The sequence below is a fragment of the Arachis hypogaea genome, chromosome 19 (assembly GCF_003086295.3).
Source record: "Arachis hypogaea cultivar Tifrunner chromosome 19, arahy.Tifrunner.gnm2.J5K5, whole genome shotgun sequence".
NCBI lineage: Eukaryota > Viridiplantae > Streptophyta > Magnoliopsida > Fabales > Fabaceae > Arachis > Arachis hypogaea.
In genome coordinates this window covers 2,099,146-2,117,924 of record NC_092054.1, presented here as the reverse complement: position 1 = coordinate 2,117,924, position 18,779 = coordinate 2,099,146, and the positions used below count along the sequence as shown (strand labels likewise).

General features: G+C 34.1%; 4 protein-coding genes across 7 annotated transcripts; 3 read left to right on the top strand and 1 right to left on the bottom strand.

The window, feature by feature from the left end:
• Window positions 1-1,088: 1,088 nt before the first annotated feature.
• LOC112776879 (uncharacterized) lies at window positions 1,089-2,225 on the bottom strand. Its single transcript, XM_072227505.1, has 7 exons — window positions 2,217-2,225; window positions 2,069-2,154; window positions 1,922-1,990; window positions 1,773-1,847; window positions 1,646-1,699; window positions 1,403-1,489; window positions 1,089-1,173 (listed from the first exon to the last, which is right to left on the bottom strand). Exons 1-7 carry the CDS (start codon window positions 2,223-2,225, stop codon window positions 1,104-1,106), a joined length of 450 nt encoding a protein of 149 aa, XP_072083606.1. The 3' UTR covers window positions 1,089-1,103.
• A 3,129-nt stretch (window positions 2,226-5,354) lies between these two features.
• On the top strand, window positions 5,355-8,930 carry LOC112776709 (zinc finger BED domain-containing protein DAYSLEEPER). Of its 4 annotated transcripts, none has more exons than XM_025820939.3 (3): window positions 5,355-5,521; window positions 5,629-5,713; window positions 6,633-8,930. In XM_025820939.3, coding segments are annotated over exons 2-3 (2,025 nt in total). In that variant the 5' UTR covers window positions 5,355-5,521; window positions 5,629-5,711; the 3' UTR covers window positions 8,656-8,930. The 4 variants fall into 4 exon arrangements, with proteins under 4 accessions (XP_025676724.1, XP_025676727.1, XP_025676725.1 ...); XM_025820942.3 differs by having other exon boundaries at window positions 5,362-5,517; window positions 5,629-5,692; XM_025820940.3 differs by having other exon boundaries at window positions 5,362-5,517.
• A 944-nt stretch (window positions 8,931-9,874) lies between these two features.
• On the top strand, window positions 9,875-12,618 carry LOC112779226 (putative pentatricopeptide repeat-containing protein At3g15930). Its single transcript, XM_025823477.3, has one exon. It carries the CDS (start codon window positions 10,110-10,112, stop codon window positions 12,366-12,368), a length of 2,259 nt encoding a protein of 752 aa, XP_025679262.1. The 5' UTR covers window positions 9,875-10,109; the 3' UTR covers window positions 12,369-12,618.
• A 349-nt stretch (window positions 12,619-12,967) lies between these two features.
• LOC112779228 (uncharacterized) lies at window positions 12,968-18,704 on the top strand. Its single transcript, XM_025823478.3, has 11 exons — window positions 12,968-13,546; window positions 13,756-13,831; window positions 13,934-14,019; window positions 14,332-14,425; window positions 14,511-14,587; window positions 15,247-15,374; window positions 15,636-15,707; window positions 16,344-16,414; window positions 16,587-16,662; window positions 18,195-18,338; window positions 18,424-18,704. The coding sequence occupies exons 1-11, from the start codon at window positions 13,238-13,240 to the stop codon at window positions 18,461-18,463; spliced, it is 1,173 nt and encodes a 390-aa protein (XP_025679263.1). The 5' UTR covers window positions 12,968-13,237; the 3' UTR covers window positions 18,464-18,704.
• The last annotated feature ends 75 nt before the right edge of the window (window positions 18,705-18,779 follow it).

Sequence of the window (18,779 nt, the reverse complement as noted above, 5' to 3'; positions counted from 1 at the left end):
ACAATATCGGGGGGGAGACAGTATATTTGTTCTTGAAATCTCTTTTCATTTTTGTTGTTGAGGATGAGGCAGATGGCAGATACAATCTAGAAATATATGCCGAAATCAATTTTACATTAATAAGCATTGTAATTGACTTTGGTGTAAAAACAGTAATCTTATTCTAATATTACCTGAGATTCTATATCACTTTTTGCCTGGAGGGAAGCAAGGTGCATTCTCATCAAAATGTATTCTCCTTGGCCAATCAGAGTGCACATCTCCTCATACTCGTTAGTATTGCCATCTGCATCTTCCTTCAGTCTCGTCCCCCAGATGTAGCACTTTTGTTTCATATCATACGTAATCTGATATAATCCCCGAGGAGTTTCAAACTTTGCAGAACTTTCTCCCCCAGTCTCCCTCTGAATTTGTGGACTTGTGTTTTTTCCCTTCGTCGCGCTGCTTGCTATTCTTTGGACCAAACTGTCCAATTGTTCTATCAAATTCGCAGCTTCTGGAGATTTTTCCCTTTCTGTCTCCTGCGTTGACGCCCCTCCTGGCTTGAATCAGTCAATCCAAGGCTGAATGATGGCACCCCTGGATCTGTTTTAGGAACATAGGAAGCTGTCCGTGCCATCATCAACAGGGCAGCAGCGTCTTCTGCGTCTGGATGACTGCGTCATCATGTATAAGAATAAGAATAAGAATAAGAATATACAGATGATAAGCAAAGATTGATTTTAGTCTGATGAACTTACACTTTAGTTGGAGCTGGGGGAACCGTGGGTGTGGTCTCTTGAAGTTGTTTGGGGGTTTCAGGAGTGCTGCACAGTTACAAAAAATTAATCACGGCGTAAAAGAAACTAATCAGGAACAATATACACCCAAACTGTTAGCTAATATACACCCAAACTCCAAACAAATATACACTCAATACTATTTCTTACGTTTCTGTAGTCCCTTCAATCTGTAGCATAGGGGTTGGTTCAAAATCTGTCTCAGTGGTTGTTTGGGATGCCGGCACAAAAACCTGAATTGGGACTCTAAACAAGAAGAAAAATGAAAGGTTAACAACGCCTTTGAAAATAATAAGGTTATAAGGTTGAATATTATTGTAAAACTCACATTGCAAGCGCTTCGGACGGTGTCTGTTCCCTCACAACCATCATATTCGAATCAGACGGACTCAACCTAAAATACACCCAAAGAAATTCAAGAAATACACCCGAACAATTCAAAAAGAAGACAGGCTTTGTTTTTTTGAGAACTTACATACTTGCAGTTTTTGCTTTTTTTTCCTGCCTTTTTTTTCTTGAATAAAATAATAAAGGGCTTTTTTTTCTAAAAAAAATATATACAGAATTAGAAGTAGAAGGGTAATAGAAGAACAAAAGTAACGGTTATTTGAAAGAGAAATTACATGCTCTGTGACGGCTGGTTTACACTACTCTGTTCTGTGTTTCCTTGAGAGGAAGGAGCATCAGTTCCCAAGTTCACAGCCGGTATTCTAAGACAGATTTGATCCAAGCAACACAACAAAGTTAATATTCCAACTTATTAGACAACATACACCCAACTTGATCCACTCAATACACCCAAATGGTACCACAAGACACACCCAATTCATGATAACAAGATTTTATTAAATAATAAAGCTTCTTACGTTTCAGACGACACATAGCGACCTTCTGTCGATCGCAGGTCAGGTTGGTTCTCCCTGCGAAACAAGAAACAATTATTAGCATGCAAAATACAACAAAATATGAAATAGACAGCCCATCAAGACATACCCCTCTGCAGCAGATTTATCAACGTTTTGCCCTAGCCATTCATCCAGTTCGTCACTTGATATTTCATATGTCTCACTACATTCATAAAGGAAGATGTTAACAAAAATAATTACGACGATAGCGGTAATATAGCTTACGAGGTACTGTACCCGTCAAAGTATTGGTCTTCTTTAGGAGGTGAATCCTCCACGAGAACTTTTTTCTTTTTTGGTTGTGTTCTGGGTGGAAAAAAAAGAGTACCAATCAGAAATAAAAAATTAATTTTATCACAGAATATTATGCAAAGAAGTGCTTACTTTTTTGGTGTTGTTTTTGTTTTTTTCTTCTCCTTCTCCTTCTCTGCAGGTGATGATTCTTCACTCCTATAAGTTAATAACAGACACTTCAGTTAATACACGAAATCTTTATAATGAAGCCAAAAGAAAGGAGTAATAATTTCAGGACATTACTCATTACTTTGTTCAGATTCAGATTCTGAATCAGAATCTGGCTCCTCTTGCCTCTGCTTTCTTTTTCTGGAGTCCATTCTGGAAGGCAAACAGTGATTATTTAGAACATACTAAAATACACCCAACGTGATCAACAAGATACACCCAACTCGAAAAAGAAATTACACCCAAGTATGGTACTTACTTTTTCCCCTTTTTGATGGGGTGTTTTCTTGCTGAATCCTCCGAGTCTTGTTGAGTCTCAGACTCAGAGGTAGAAGTGTCACTGTCAGTAGCTGTTTCTGTCTCCGAAGACGATGTTGGACTCGCCTTCCTTTTTTTGTTTTTTTGATTTCTTGTTTTTTTTCTTTTTTTTCTTTTTCTTTCATTTTTTCTCTTGCTCTTGTCTCCGCCATCTTCACAATCCCCTGAAACATGAGATATTTTAGCTAGCAGCATTCAGGTAAATAAAATACAAGCAACATATTATGTTTACTTACCAAAATTTCTTCTTTTTCTGCAGTCATTCTTTCCACCAACTTCTCCTTAGTCCAGTTGGCAATCCAAGGCTTTGGTGGTCTTTCAGCCCTCTTCTTGCCTTTGTTTTCAGAAAGATGAAAGTATATTATCATGAGGGCAAAGAGGCATCCATCAATTGCCTTCTTCTTCTTCTCCTGGTAGTTTGTGATGCCTTTGATCAAGAAGGTCAAAACATGCGCCCCCCAGTTTCTCTCCGATATGCCGTCCATCTTAAAAATTGGGGCGAGGTGCACGGGCGATATTTTGTTTATCGTCGTTGGCAAAAGGAACGCCATCTGTATGTAGAGGATGAATATCCTTTTGAACATCAGGCGTTCCTCTTCGCTGCCAACGCCGATTTCCATCATTTCATCGGTAAGACTTTTGAGTGTCTTACCCTGGAATCTTCTATAAATTATTTTGTCATCATCAGAAAGTTGCTTATAAAGTTGCTTATACTCAACTTTCTCAGGAAACGGATTTCCTACAAAAAAGAAAACAACAAAGTATCAAAATCGGTTCAAAAACACCCAAGTATCAACCTTAAATACACCCAAGCATCAACTTAATATACACCTATAATTTTGAGCTAGTTACCTGTTGCATTGATGCCAAGCGCATCACCTATTGTCTTTGGTGTTATTTGGAAAGAACCATATCCTGTCTTCAGTCTGTTCTCCCCAAGTTTGAAGTTGTTTGCCAGTTCCCTTAAGAGTTGGTGATCCACCCTTAGAGGTGGGACGTGCATCAACCCACCAAATCCGAGATCCCTGACAATTGCCTTCTTCTCCTCAGCCATGTTTCTGAACTTATCACTCAAGAGATGTGTGGCACACTTAAGGTCTTTCGTTTGGTTTCTTGCTGCCATTTTGTCTGAAACAAAAAATACACACAAATATACTCCCATTAGTAACAGTAAGATACACCCATATGTAAGAATCAGATACACCCATTGATAACAGTGAGATACACCCATTGAAATTATTCAGATACATTCATATATATCAGTCAGATATCAGTCAAACATGTTTCAATATCAAGCAACATTACAAGGTCTAATAACAGTAAGATACACCCATATGTAAGAATCCGATACACTCATTGTTAACAGGGAGATACACCCATAGATATTATTCAGATAAATCCATATATATCAGTCAGTTATCACTCAAACATGCTTCAATATCAAATTAATTCAGATATCAGTAAGATACACGCATATATGAGTCAGATACACCCATTGATAAGAGTAAGATACACCCATATGTAAGAATCAGATACACCCATTGATAACAGTGAGATAGATATTATTCAGATACATTCATATATATCAGTGAGATATCACTCAAACATGCATCAATATCAAGTCACATTACAAGTTCAAACAGTATACAACCCCCAATCTACGGAATAAAGCCCCAAAAATCAACAATAGTAGCAAGAGAACTTAGAACAAGAATGTAGAACGACGTAGAACTTAGAAGAATGACGTAGAACTTAGAACAGTGTGACAAAGAAGCAAGAATAATAGCACAGTAAACCCTAGAAGAACGACGTAGAAGAAAACTAAAATATACAGTAATCTTGATGAACTTACGTTGAGTGTATTTGCTTCGTTTTCTCTTCAGATTCTTCACGGAGAGTTTGATGTTGTTTTGATGGAGGTTTCGAAGAACGATTTGTATATTTTGAACTTTGATTTTTGCTCGAAAATGGGAGCGTTTCCTTGGTTTCGAAGCGTTTTGAGAAGTGGAAGAAGTGGAGGAAGTGGAAGAGTCTGCCATACGTAACCGTTTGTGTTGAGCGCGTGATTTTGACGCGCCATGTTATGCTTCCTTATGCGCGTGTCTTCGATTTGGGCTGGGCCAACTTGGATGCTTGGATACTTGTATGTGTAGCAGGCCCGTAAAAAGTAACATATACTTATTAATTATTTTGTAGATACCTGAATATTTAAAAATAGAAACAATAAATAATTTTGTTAGCCTTTTCGATGTTTTTATATGAATTATTTATCATCTTTAAATTAGGAAAGATCTCCAACAAAAAGAAAAAACTAGAAGAGGATTTTCATGGAAACTATTTTTGTTTATGTTACAATTTAAAAATAATCAATATATAATAAATATAAATTTAATAAAAAAAGTTAAGTTGTTTAATCTCATATTCAATCTTGGAACTAACACTATGCATGTTTGATAATAATAATAATAATAATAATAAATATAGAATTAGTGAATATTGAATGTTGCTAACATTTATTCTTTATAAGGCTAGCATTTTAATTTTAAGTATAATATAGAATGTTTTACATATTTTTGTTAATATATAAATATGAAATTATTTTACAGCACATCAAATTTTAAATTTTTTTCAATATCAGATTAGTAACATTTTTCTTTATACTTATCTTATATTTGACATAACAATAATTAATAATTTTTAATATTCTTACTAAAATTGTCGGTTCAAACATTATCTTATTTGTATATAAATTTAATTTCTATACACTCTTTATACGAATAATTAATTATATATTACTATAATTCACTAATAAAAATAACCAATTTTTAAACACTTAAAAAACTAATCTAAACACTAATTAAATAAAACTCTATATATATTGAATAGTAGTTTTTGAAGGGTGAAGAGTTTTTAGGATTTATTTGGAAGCTTAAACCCTTGATTTTGTGTTCTCTTCTCTTCTCTTCTCTTCTCTTCAGCCGCACCAAGTATTAATATATTGCCGCTTCTTCTTCCAACCATCAAAATCTTCGTCGCCAATCCAAGTCGGTTCCGTAAGTAGGGTTCCTCTTCTCTCTCTCTCTCTGTATCTATATATATGCGCATGAATATACAAGAAGACGAAAAATTACTAACTTTTTTTGCGTCATATTTGGTTACATCAGGAATCGCTTTCTCTCTCTTCCGCCGCCACGCTGGCACGTTCTCCTACCATTCTCACTCCCGCAAGTACGAGGTTTATCAGTCTATGTATGTGTTAGTAGTCATAAACTCCTTCATTCATGTATTTAGTTATTTTAATTGTTGTTGTTTTGCTCGTTTAAGGTTTTTGTTTGTTGTGTTTTGCTCTCTTATCAAACCAAAAACCCTACTTGTGATTGTTTATTGTGATTGTTATGTGTGTATGTGTATGTATGCATCATGCGTAATCAACTGGCTTGTTGTTTTTGCTCTGGTTCTGATTATCATTGTTGTGCCAAACTATAGTGCGAGCCACATTAAGAATTATGGTTTTGATTTCACACGCGATAGGATGCTACACCATTGTCTAATTCATGTTATTCAGCAAAAGTTTATAGATGTAGCCAGTGATTTTAATTTGTTTTCAATTGTAAAATTATAATGTAATTAACTTGGTTGGTTTTTATTTTATCTATCTAGGGTTAGAACTTGGGGAGATGAGCCTTAGTAATTAGTATAATGGTAAGGGATTGTGGGATTCAAATTCGAGAATCAATCCCACCTCTTTTGGAAGTAATATGCATACATCTTTTCCTGCAAATCCCACCCGATGGGATTCTCGTGCACTATGCCACCCCACTCTTTCGTAGGGTTAAAAGTATTGTGTTTGAAAAGCCTACCCTGCTTGAATTTGTATTCGAATAACAGAAAAAAGAACATATAAAAGGATATAGAGGGACTGAGCATGAGAATCCTTTTTTTAGCCTTTATATAGGGTATCCTTCTTGGACAGTTTTAGTGGATTTTTCTTGCAGCTGAAGTTCTATGGCTTTTAAACTTTTATTCCATGTATTAAGTTCAATTTTTTTTTAATCTATGCATTGTATTAAATTATATATTGAATATGCTTCATGATTCATTTTGCTAATATATGCATTCACCCCCCATATTGATGACCCTCTATTGTTTCGTTAATTATGTCCTCTAGGATTACACCTGCATTCATGGCGATTGATGCTGGCATTGCTGTAACTAATAACAAAGAGAAACCTGATTTAGGAGAACATCCGAATCTACCTAAGAGAAAGAAGTCTATTGTGTGGGAATATTTCACTGTTGAAACTGTTGGAGCTGGATGTACCAGGGCATATTGCAAACAGTGCAACAAATCCTTTTCTTATATAAATGATTCAAAACTAGCCGGCACAAGTCATCTGAAAAGGCACATTACTTTAGGAATTTGTCAAGTTATTCGGCAGAAAAATCAACAAGGAGAAACTCAAGATACTCCCAATCCACCCAAGAAACGTCCAAGAGCAACACCTGGATATGCTGGTAATGGTGTCTCATTTGATCAGAGCCGGAGCAACCATGATATTGCTAAAATGATAATTTTACATGATTATCCACTTCATATTGTGGAGCAGCAGGGTTTCATTGATCTTGTGCGGATTCTTCAACCCCAGTTCAATCCGATCCGATCTGATTCTGTCGAAGAGGATTGTGTTGCTTTATATGTAAGAGAGAAGCAAAATCTTTTGAATCTTATCAATGGTATTCCCGGACTGGTTAACCTGACATTGGACTTATGGACTTCAAACGAGGCAATGGGCTATGTTTTTGTCCGTGGACACTTCATTGATGGCAATTGGAACTTACATCATCCTGTTCTAAATGTCATTAAGGTACCATTTCCTCTTTCCGATGGTTCCTTAAGCCACACTATATTAACATGTCTATCTGACTGGAATTTAGAGGGACGACTCCTTACCCTTGCACTTGATAAATCCTTCTCCAGTGAGACTTTGATGGGAAATCTGAAAGGCTTTCTTTCTTCCAAGAACCCAGTGATCCTCAATGATCAGTTCTTAAACCAGAATTGTTATGCCCGTGTTCTTAGTCACCTTGCACTGGACGCATTACAGGCAATGAAGGAAACTGTTGACAAGGTCCGTCAAAGTGTGAAGTATGTAAAGTCTTCAGAATCTCACCTAGAAAAGTTTATTGAACTGAAACAACAACTACAAGTCCCAAGTAAAGTGGACCTTGTACTTGATGACACAAGTAGATGGGATTCAACATACCATATGCTTCTTGCTGCCTGTGAATTAATGGAAGTCTTTGCTTGCTTCGATACAGCTGATCCTGATTACAGAATGACCCTTACGATGGATGAATGGAAGCAGGTTGAAAAACTCTGCAAATATTTGAAATGTTTTCATGATGCAGCGAACATTTTGACTTTGCAACCATACCCGACCGCAAACTTATTTTTCCCTGAAGTGTCAAAACTTCAGGTGGAGTTGACTTATGCGGCATTTAGCGATGATCCCTTCCTTAGTGGTCTGATTAAGCCTTTGTATGAGAAGTTTGATCGGTATTGGAGAGAAAGCTGCCCCATCTTGGCAATGGCCATTGCCCTCGATCCAAGGCATAAAATGAAACTTGTGGAGTTCACCTTTTCTAAGATACTTGGTGAGAATGCAGAGCCATGGATAAGAACAGTTGATGATGCCCTTCGTGAAATGTTCATAGAATATAACATCCAAATGCTTCCGTTTGAAACAATCAATGGGGATGATGAAGGGGATGAGATCATGATAAAGACAGAGCTGTGCCCAGAAGGTTCTCTTGATGATTCTATCTATCTTGATGACTATGAATTTTATATATCCGATTTTGTCGGTAACCAGCAATTCAAGTCAGAATTGGATGAGTATCTAGAAGAACCTCTACTATCCAGTCATCAAGAATTTGATATTTTGTGTTGGTGGAGGCTGAATGGATACAGGTATCCAACCTTGTCAAGAATTGCATCCGATCTTTTGTCTATGCCAACGTCTACAGTGTCTCGGGATTCTGTTTTTGACACAGAAATTAGGAAAATGGATAGTTACAGGAGTTCATTAAGCCCTAGGACTATTGAGGCTCTTATTTGTGCCAAGGATTGGTTACAGAATAAAATCTTACCAACAGATGATTCAAAAGCATTTGTGAAAATGGAATTTTAGGTATAGGTTCTTTTGTAGGACATAGGATTCTCGAGTAATTTTGAGGTATACTGAAGTATTGAAACAAGGTTGAAGTAAACTAATTTGTGTGATTAGTTTTCAGGATTTTTCTTTTGAACTTTTTAGTAACATGTTTATAGTATAAGATTGATTCTATATAAACTTTCAAATTTAGCCAAAATAACCCTTTTTGTAAGTGGAAGAAGAAAAATATTAAGTAATTGTGTTCAATACTCATACTCGAGTTTTAGTGAAAAGCAATTTTATTCTTTTTATTGGGTTTGGCTCATAATTCTCGGTTTATTGATTGTTACTTGCAGTAAAAGAAAATACGTGTTTCGTTTCGGTTGATGATTTTATTATGATATGTTTCGGTTGATGATTTTATTATGATATATAGAAATAGTGAGAGATTATATTTTATCTAATAATTAAAAAAAAAACTTGAGAAGATTTACGCTTCTTTTAAGTTTGAGATTCCAATTTATAAATGCATTCTTAATGGTTTTGATTAAAGATTGGTTGTTTAATATTGTCTAATGACTAATGGTAAAAAGTAAAAACAACCTTTTTCTTTCTCGGAAAAAAAAAATCTTAAGACATAATGATGCTTCAACTTGCTAATGCAAATATTAATTTATAGTTGTGAGGGATATACCAAGTTAAGCTACTAAGTCAAACAAAAACAAAAAAGTAGTACAACACGTGTTGAAATTACTATTTAATCAAGAGTTACAAAATTCTTCATTTTCCTTTACAAATTAAAAATTAATAAATAATAATCACAATATTTCTTTAGAATAATTTATATTAAAAGAATTGAATGTTATTATTTCCCCTTGCTTTTCAATTTTCATATCTTATTAAAAGAGCACCAACGTACATAAAAAGAGAATGTGTTATACAATATACATCATTTAACTTCTCATAATATTTCATTGAAATAAAAAATAACTGTTCAATATTTTAAATTGAATAATAAATCAAATTTATACAATAAACTAACATATTTGCAATAATTTCACTCAAAATAATAATAACAAATAAATAATTCCTTCCTGAGTTATTATTTTGTATTTATTTGTAATTAGAATTAGTTATCTGATAAAAATATAATATTATACATTATCATATAAATATAATATCAAAGGTCTAACCAACCTTAAACCTCGTACTCTGTCTTTTATTATCAAAAGCCTTATTCTATTATTGCATTACCATATGTGACATTGTGACAAAGGATTTTCCCTTGAAAACTGCTATTTAAAGTGTTATTGGAACTTAGTGAGTAAAGTACCCAAAGCTTCAATCTTTCACAAATATTAGAACCTTTAAAGTTAGATATAGTTTTAGTAATTTAGAACGCTTTGTGAAATTCTGACATTGATCTTACAGTTAGTTATTGTTCCATTTTTCACAGTAACATAACATTTACAGTTAAGTTAGTTATATCCATGCTTTGTTTGTCAACTTCACTGTCTTGTTCACATGCAAGTTTCACACTTTCACTTTCCTTGCTCATCAAGAGATTGGTTTCTAAGTCTTCTGATATTGCTTTTAAGTGTTCTGCACATTTTGATTCCAAATGTTTTGGAGAATATGCAATATCTTTGCTTGAAAGGTGCAATTCCATGGAACAGTTAAAGCAAATTCATTCACAAACAATCAAAATGGGTCTAACTTCAGACCCTTTAGTTCAAAACAAAGTTATAGTCTTCTGTTGTACCAAGGATTGTGGAGATGTGAAATATGCTCATAAGGTGTTTGATACAATTCCAAAACCAAGTGGGTTCATTTGGAACACCATGATGAAGGGCTATTCTAGGATCAACTGTCCTGAAATTGGAGTTTCTATGTATATAGCAATGATCACCAATGATACCAAGCCCGATCATTACACGCTTCCGTTCTTGTTGAAGGGATTCAACAGCAATGTGGCTTTGCGGTATGGGAAAATCTTGTTTAACAATGCAGTGAAACATGGATTTGATTCTAACGTGTTTGTTCAAAAGGCTTTCATTCATGTGTTTTCCTTGTGTGGCATGGTTGATATGGCTCGGAAGGTCTTTGATATGGGTGAATCATGGGAAGTAGTTACCTGGAATGTAATGATATCCGGGTATAACAGAGTTAAGGCGTTTCAGAAATCAAAGAAGCTTTTTTCTGAGATGGAGAAGAAAGGAGTATCACCCAATTCAGTTACTATAGTTTTGATGCTTTCAGTATGCTCTAAATTGAAGGATTTACTTGGGGGAAAGCACATATATAAGTATGTCGAAAAGGGTATTGTTGAACCTAATCTGATATTGGAAAATGCCTTAATTGATATGTTTGCAGTCTGTGGAGAAATGGGTGCTGCACAAAGTGTTTTCGACAAAATGAAGAGTAGAGATGTAATTTCTTGGACTTCCATCGTCTCAGGGTTCGCCAATTCTGGCGAAATTAATTTAGCTAGGAAGTATTTTGATCAAATGCCTGAAAGAGATTATGTTTCCTGGACTGCCATGATTGATGGATACCTTAGACTTAATCATTTCAGGGAGGCTCTGGTGCTTTTCCGTGAGATGCAAATGTCAAATGTAAAACCTGATGAATTCACCATGGTCAGCATCCTATCGGCTTGCGCAAATCTGGGAGCACTCGAACTAGGGGAGTGGGTGAAGACTTACATTGACAAAAACAGTATCAAGAATGACACTTTTGTTGGGAATGCTCTGATAGACATGTACTTCAAATGTGGTAATGTTGAGAAAGCAAGGAAAATATTCAAGGAAATGCATCAGAAAGACAAGTTTACATGGACAGCAATGATAGTTGGTCTTGCCATTAATGGCCATGGTGAAGAAGCTCTTTCCATGTTTTCAAATATGATAGAAGCTTCAGTTACACCAGACGAGGTAACCTATATTGGTGTCCTGTGTGCATGTACACATGCCGGCATGGTAGAAAAGGGAAGAAACTTTTTCACTAGCATGACCGAGCAACACGGAATCAAGCCAAATATGACACATTATGGATGCATGGTTGATCTTCTTGGAAGAGCTGGCCAATTAAAAGAAGCTCTTGATGTCATTAAGACTATGCCCTTAAAGCCGAATTCAATTGTTTGGGGATCTCTTCTTGGTGCTTGTAGAGTTCACAGAAATGTGGAGCTGGCTGAAATGGCAGCAAAACAGATTCTTGAGTTAGATCCTGAAAATGGAGCTGTTTATGTCCTGTTATGCAACATATACGCCGCGTGCAAGAGATGGGAGAGCTTGCGCTGCGTCCGGGAAACCATGATGGAGAAAGGAATCAAGAAAACACCAGGTTGCAGCTTGATGGAAATGAATGGCAATGTATATGAATTTGTTGCTGGGGATCAATCACATCCTCAATCTAAAGAGATATATGCAAAGCTAGAAAACATGATGCAAGAGTTGAAGATTGCAGGGTATTCACCTGATACCTCAGAGGTTTTTCTTGATATTGGGGAAGAGGATAAGGAGAGTGCAGTTTATAGGCATAGTGAGAAGTTGGCTATTGCTTATGCACTTATTAGTTCAGGAAAAGAAGTTACCATAAGAATAGTGAAGAATCTCAGAATGTGTGTGGATTGTCACCATATGGCAAAGTTGGTGTCTGAAGTTCACGGTAGGGAGATAATTGTTAGGGATAGAACTAGATTCCATCATTTCAGCCATGGTTCATGTTCATGTAATGATTTCTGGTAAACATTGGCATATCTGTAGTGGGGTATAGGAATTAGGAACAGAAACTATTTTATAAGACAATTGAATCAGTGTATCATATGTATGAGTGTGATTGGAGATATGAAGTGTTCTTGTTCACTTAGTCGATCTTCTTGTATAGCTCGTCCACCTTGGAATGAACTCGGATTTTTCTGGATGGATGAAAAATACAATAATTAAGGAAGAACACGGAGTGTGAATACCTATAAAAAGCACTTTGATACTCAAATAAGTGTTTGAAGTATTTCTTGTGAAAACTTAATTTTAGATTCAAAACATACCTCTTCTTCTAAAGAGGTTATTGTTTTATAAATATAGAAGATAGTTGTTGATCAGTTTTAGATAATTTATACTGATAAAGAGTAATAACTGAATTATAATAAGACAGTTATAGCTGAGTTATAATGGACAAATCATGAAGGTATATGACTTTATTTAATGTAACTACTAAGATCATATTTATTTAAATAATGAGTTTAATTTTCGGAGATTAATACTATATAGTTTTTATTTATTTTTAGCATTATAAGTTAATATATCTTTATCTCATTTAATAAGCACAACAGTTACATAGCATTAAGGGCCCTTCTTTTTTATTTTATCTATCAATCTATCAGTATCCTATGTGGAATAATGAGAGGTCTATAATAACGTAGGGACACCAGCCTCAATTTTTGTAGCCAAAAAAAGTAAAGGGGGAGAAAATTTGGAAAAAAAAAAACAGTGGCTAGTTTTGTTCGTTAAGTTGAAGTTCTTTGTTGAGTCATGTAATGTAATACCACACTTCATAGTTCATAGTTCATAGTTCAAACCTCTGTCACTGATCATAGGTTCATAATACCAAAATAGCAATGGTGTTTTCTTCAGTGTTCTCTCCCACCCTCAACCTTGCTATGTCTTCTTCTCATTCTTGTTATTTTTCCTCCAATAAGTACTGTTACAGTTACAGAAGGAGAAGGACACAAAACACAAGAAGAAGAACAGTGAGAGTGAGAGGTAGCAGTAGCAGTAGCAGCTCCTCCAATGAAAAGGACAAAGAAGATTCAGATTCAGATTCTTTCAACCCTTTTGGATTTGTGACTGATAACCCTTCAAGCCGCAGCGCAATTCAGCTTCCTGAGAGTCCTGCTGAGGATGGCAACGTTGGTCAGATGCTCTATGTAATTCTTTCTTTCAATCATTCTTCTTCTTTATATAATGTAATAATTGTATTCTTTGAAAGTAATTCTAAAACTTTGATAAATTTGAGTATTTTTGATGCTCTACTAAGTATGTATGATTTTGAATGTTGATGATATTGATATTATTCATCATTTAGTGGGAGAGTATGGTATTGGACTAATAGTTTCTGTGATTTGTGTGTTCATAGAGGATAGAGGACAAGGGCAAGGAATTCGGTTCATATGTTAAATCTGGAAAGTTAAGATGGTTTGTGAGGGAAACTGGTAATTTTCATTTCTTTGCTGAGAAATGTTTTCAACTTTTTTTTAAGGAAATTTAGAACACATGTATTGTTATATGTTGCTTTTGTTCTGCTTCTTTTGCAGGATCTTCTGATAGTAGAAGAGGGACAATTGTGTTGCTTCATGGGGCTCCAACACAATCTTTTAGCTACAGAGTTGTTATGTCTCAGGTAAGTTGGTCCCCATTCTGTTGTGAAAAAGCATTGATAATTCAGGCAAACTACACCAATCTTTTCTAAAATTTATGCGATATTACACTCGACACCCTTAGTTTGTTGTATTTACACTAACTTCCTTCAAATTGAAGGATGATGTGTGTAATATGGCCTAACCTGTCCTTTGTTTTCGCTTTACATTGTTCATTTTCATTGGTCATTGCATTTCTTGCAATTTCTAATAATTGATGATGCATACATTCTTTTTTTGTCACTATTTCAGTTTTTGTTCTACATATATATGCTTTTTCCTCTCTTTTTTTACAGTTGGCAGATGCAGGGTTTCATTGCTTTGCACCTGATTGGATAGGATTTGGATTCAGTGACAAACCTCAACCAGGATATGGTTTTGATTACACAGGTTTCCTTTTATGGATGATCTCAGACCAGAATCAAATTTTAGTAATGCAGAAACCTTAAAAATGTTTTTGTTTCAATTCTTATAGAGAAGGAGTTCCATGATGCATTGGATAATTTGCTTAAGGTGTTGGGGGTCAAATCTCCCTTTTTCCTAGTTGTTCAGGTATCTAATTAAGCATGGATACTATACAATCTATGGTAGCATCCATCATTTGAAAGTTACATTGAATTCAGTGAAATACTATGATGCATTTATTTACATGCATATAGGATGCTTGATTTAGAAAGCTTATAGTTCATACTATAGTTGCATTTATGTTTTTGGCAAATTCTATCTGACTCTCATCTAATTGTACAAAATATACATTATCTTCTCCTAAGATCAGATAATAGCAAACTAGATACCTCAAATATTTTGTAAAATTTGACTCTAAACACCCTTCAAAAACTTCATATTATAATCTCCTAAAGGGAGCTTTAGGGCCCTATTTAGTAACTGTGTCATGAAAAAACTACAGAAATTTTCGGAGACACAAATTTATTTAGAGAACGAGAGCGATACGTAAACAGACAAAATATCTCAGTCATGGGAGAAAATATGCTTAGTTTTCAATCTACCTAAAGATCGGAATAGTAAGAACAAGAATAAAGACTTGACTTTTCTGTCTTGAAATACTTACCAAACATAACGCTTGGGAGGTCAATGAATAAAATGATTTATTTTCTTCAATCATATTACTTGTACACAAAAAATCATATATATCTTTTGTAAAATCCTTATTAGACATTGTGTCTAACATAAGGTCACACTTTGTTCTTAAGGGATTTCTTGTAGGTTCATATGGACTAACTTGGGCCCTGAAGAACTCAAGCAAGATATCAAAGCTAGCAATACTCAACAGTCCATTAACACTTTCATCTGTCATTCCTGGACTTTTTCAGCAGCTAAGGTTTGATTCTTATAGCTAGTACCTATGATAGTAACAACTAACATTTTCATCCCTGCTTGTCAATTAAATTTTGAGTAAATGACTATGGTGTCTTGTTACTTGTTATTAGTCACCTTGCCTATTTTAATTGTACTAAAGAGTAAAACACATTATACATATTCTCTAACACTGATGAATGTTTATCTGCACAAATTTGATAGTATATGAATGACTATTCACCATCCTTATTGTAATTGATTCCTTTTCTTCTTTCCTTTGTAGAATTCCATTGTTTGGTGAATTTACATGCCAGAATGCTATTATTGCTGAGCGATTTATTGAAGCAGGTAGCCCGTATGTATCCAAAAAGTTTATTTGGACCTTCTTTTTTTTGGAAATTTCTAACTTCTAAACTGAATTTCTTGCATACAATAATTTAATTAGCTTAGGACTTCAGCAAATAAATAAATAACAGCTTTAGATCATTTTCTGGTATATTTCATGGTTATGAGAACCGGACTGAACCGACTTAGTTCAATCGGTTAAAAGACAAAAACCAAAAGAATCAGCAAAAAAATTGGTAAACGGATCAAACCAGTCCTGTTTTTAGCAGTTAATCGGTTTAAATCTTTGAACTTCTAACTCTACCAGTTTAATTATCAGTTCGATTTTAAGAATCTTGGTATATTCTTAGATTCTTATATTTGGATACAATTTATATATTTAATGTAACAAATAAAAAGAAACAAAGGAATTACAAGATATCAGCAAAAGTATCTTTTGTTCCTTCAATAATTATTGCATTGTGCAAAGGGCATGGGGAGCATATAATAAACCACACACATAAATACATAATCATAACTGAATCATTGCTGTTTTTCACATGCCCTTAAAGGAATTCAAATGCAAAAGCATTATTCAAAATATGATCAGAAATTAGAGGCAATAATTACTACTTTATTTGAGGCTTGACATTAAATTATGTTGCAGCTATGTCTTGAAGAATGAAAAAGCTGATGTATATCGTCTACCTTATTTGGCAAGTAGTGGACCTGGATTTGGTTGGTGACATTATTTATTTTTCATCATTTTCATGGTTTCAGAGTTTGCCATTTTCTGCATATTCATTTTCATAATGAAATTGATAGAGCCTTTATGTAACAATATTTAATTTCTTATATTTAAATTTATTATATATAGTAATGAAGTTTCTAATTGATTTTGTTTGCTCAGCTCTTCTAGAAGCTGCAAGAAAGGCTAATTTCAAAGGCACTTTAAGGGAGATAGTGGAAGGATTTGCATCTGAGAGGTATGTTTCTGAAATTGAGGAAGCAATAAAACTGAACATATTGAATGCATGCATGTATTAAGAAAGAATAAGTAAGTAACCGAAAAATGGTACCAAAAAACCAAAAAGCAATCTAGGCCTTTTGGAGTTTGGAAGTTATATAAGAGTTGTTGCTTGCAATCATGACGGGGGTTGTACACTTTCCATTAGGGTGCCATGCTCATCATTGGTCAAGATCCTGTTCGATTTTGTTATTTTTATCCGGTGTTATTTTGAATAGATTCTATTTGGTCTCAAGTTATGTATTTTTTTTCTAGAACAACAATACATGGTGGTTGGTTAGTTTATGAACGAATTTCAGCAATATTGAAATTTTGTGTGTTTTTTTTAGGTTTAATTACTCTGTTGGTCCCTATAGTTTCGTGAAATTTTTATTTAGGTCCCTATATTTTTTTCTTTTTAATTGGGTCCCTGCACCAAATTTTTTTTTCAATCAAGTCCCTCTTAGTAGTAATTCGCTTAATTTTATAGGGACCCAACTAAAAAAAAGAATTGATACAGGGACCTAAATAAAAGGAAAAAAAAAAGTATAGGGACCCAATTAAAAAAAAGAGTGAATACCCCATCCGGCCCCTGACAATTATCTCGAAAGAATAACGAGGCCCCCAAGAAAAAAAAACACCAAATCCGGCCCCTAATAATTTTTTTTTTGGGACTGATTAGCCCCTGTGCCAAAAAAAATAACATTGATTTTTTTTGGTACAGGGGCCTCGTTGTCCTTTCGAAGTAATTGTCAGGGGCCGGATTAGATTTTTTTTTTTTTTGTCAGGGGCCGGGTTGGGATTTTTTTTTGTCAAGTGCCTCGTTGTCTTTCGAAGTAATTGTCAGGGGCTGATTTGGGTTTTTCTCTAAAAAGAAATTTGGTGCAAGGACTCAATTAAAAGAAAAAAAGTATAGAGACCTAATTGAAAATTTTGCGAAACTATAGGGACCAGCAGAGTAATTAAACCTTTTGTTTATATGGAAACCATAGTTCTGATGGTTAAATTTGTGACTTTTAAGTTTTTTTTTTAAACATACAAATTTAATTCTCAGATTTATATTTTAGTATTAATTTTTTTTAAATGTGCAAATCAAACACTCCGATTTACTTTATAAAAAAAAGAAAATTTATTTTAACATAAATCAGATTCTTTGATTTATGCATTATAGTCATATTTCTCTACAAATTTTATTATTTCTCAAATTTAAGAGTCCGATTTATTATTTAAAATAAAACACACCAATTAATCAGACTTCTTTCATTTCTAAAAAAATTAGCCATATTTTACTACTTGTCATTCAATAACAACTAGTGGATGAAAATCCTTCCTTTGAATCTGGTATGATGCCATGTACCAAAATATTTTATAGTTTAAATATTGGTATAAAATTATTTTAAAATTCATAATTATTTTATCTCGGTGCATCACAGCATTGTTGTCCAAGGTGGGTGGAAATTTATTATTTAATATTTTTATTTTTTTTCTTTATACAATTTGAACTACTTTCAGATGGGACAAGCCAATACTACTTGCTTGGGGTTTATCAGACAAATATTTGCCACAATCTGTGGCTGAAGAATTTAAGAAAGGAAATCAAACAAACATCAAGCTTCAACCAATTGAAGGAGCTGGCCATATGCCCCAAGAAGATTGGTAAGTACAATTTAACATTTTTATTATTAAATTTCATTACAATAATCTTTTAATTATTCACCCTCTTAATTAATTATTTTAACAGGCCAGAGAAAGTTGTTGATGCTTTGAGAATGTTCTTCTGATTTCAAGTGCAGGCATTAATGCATCCAAGTGCTTATTTAATTATTGGAGGATATTCCTTTTCCTCTTTTTCTTTTTTTATCCTTAAATTGAAAATTTAATCTTTAAAATAGTTTATTACTATTAAAATTATTACTTTCTAATGTATATATATGTCCTCTAATTCCGGTCCTAGTAGAAATGAAATTAATTACTTGAAAACCATGGAATAATTCTATTAAATAATAGTGACGGTTTTCCAAAGTTTTTGCGGTGATTTCAAACTGCCGTTAAATGTACACTTAAGATAATTCAACACTATATAGTATATATACATTT

Excerpts from the sequence above, each read along its gene's own strand:
- LOC112779228 (XM_025823478.3), top strand. The coding sequence starts at position 13,238 with ATGGTGTTTTCTTCAGTGTTCTCTCCCACCCTCAACCTTGCTATGTCT. Across the intron at positions 15,708-16,343 it reads TTTATTGAAGCAGGTAGCCC|CTATGTCTTGAAGAATGAAA; the intron begins GTATGTATCCAA and ends ATTATGTTGCAG. Across the intron at positions 18,339-18,423 it reads CATATGCCCCAAGAAGATTG|GCCAGAGAAAGTTGTTGATG; the intron begins GTAAGTACAATT and ends TTATTTTAACAG.
- LOC112776879 (XM_072227505.1), bottom strand. Across the intron at positions 1,991-2,068 it reads ACAAAAACAACACCAAAAAA|AACACAACCAAAAAAGAAAA; the intron begins GTAAGCACTTCT and ends TTTTCCACCCAG. Across the intron at positions 1,848-1,921 it reads GAAGACCAATACTTTGACGG|TGAGACATATGAAATATCAA; the intron begins GTACAGTACCTC and ends TTATGAATGTAG.
- LOC112779226 (XM_025823477.3), top strand. The coding sequence starts at position 10,110 with ATGCTTTGTTTGTCAACTTCACTGTCTTGTTCACATGCAAGTTTCACA.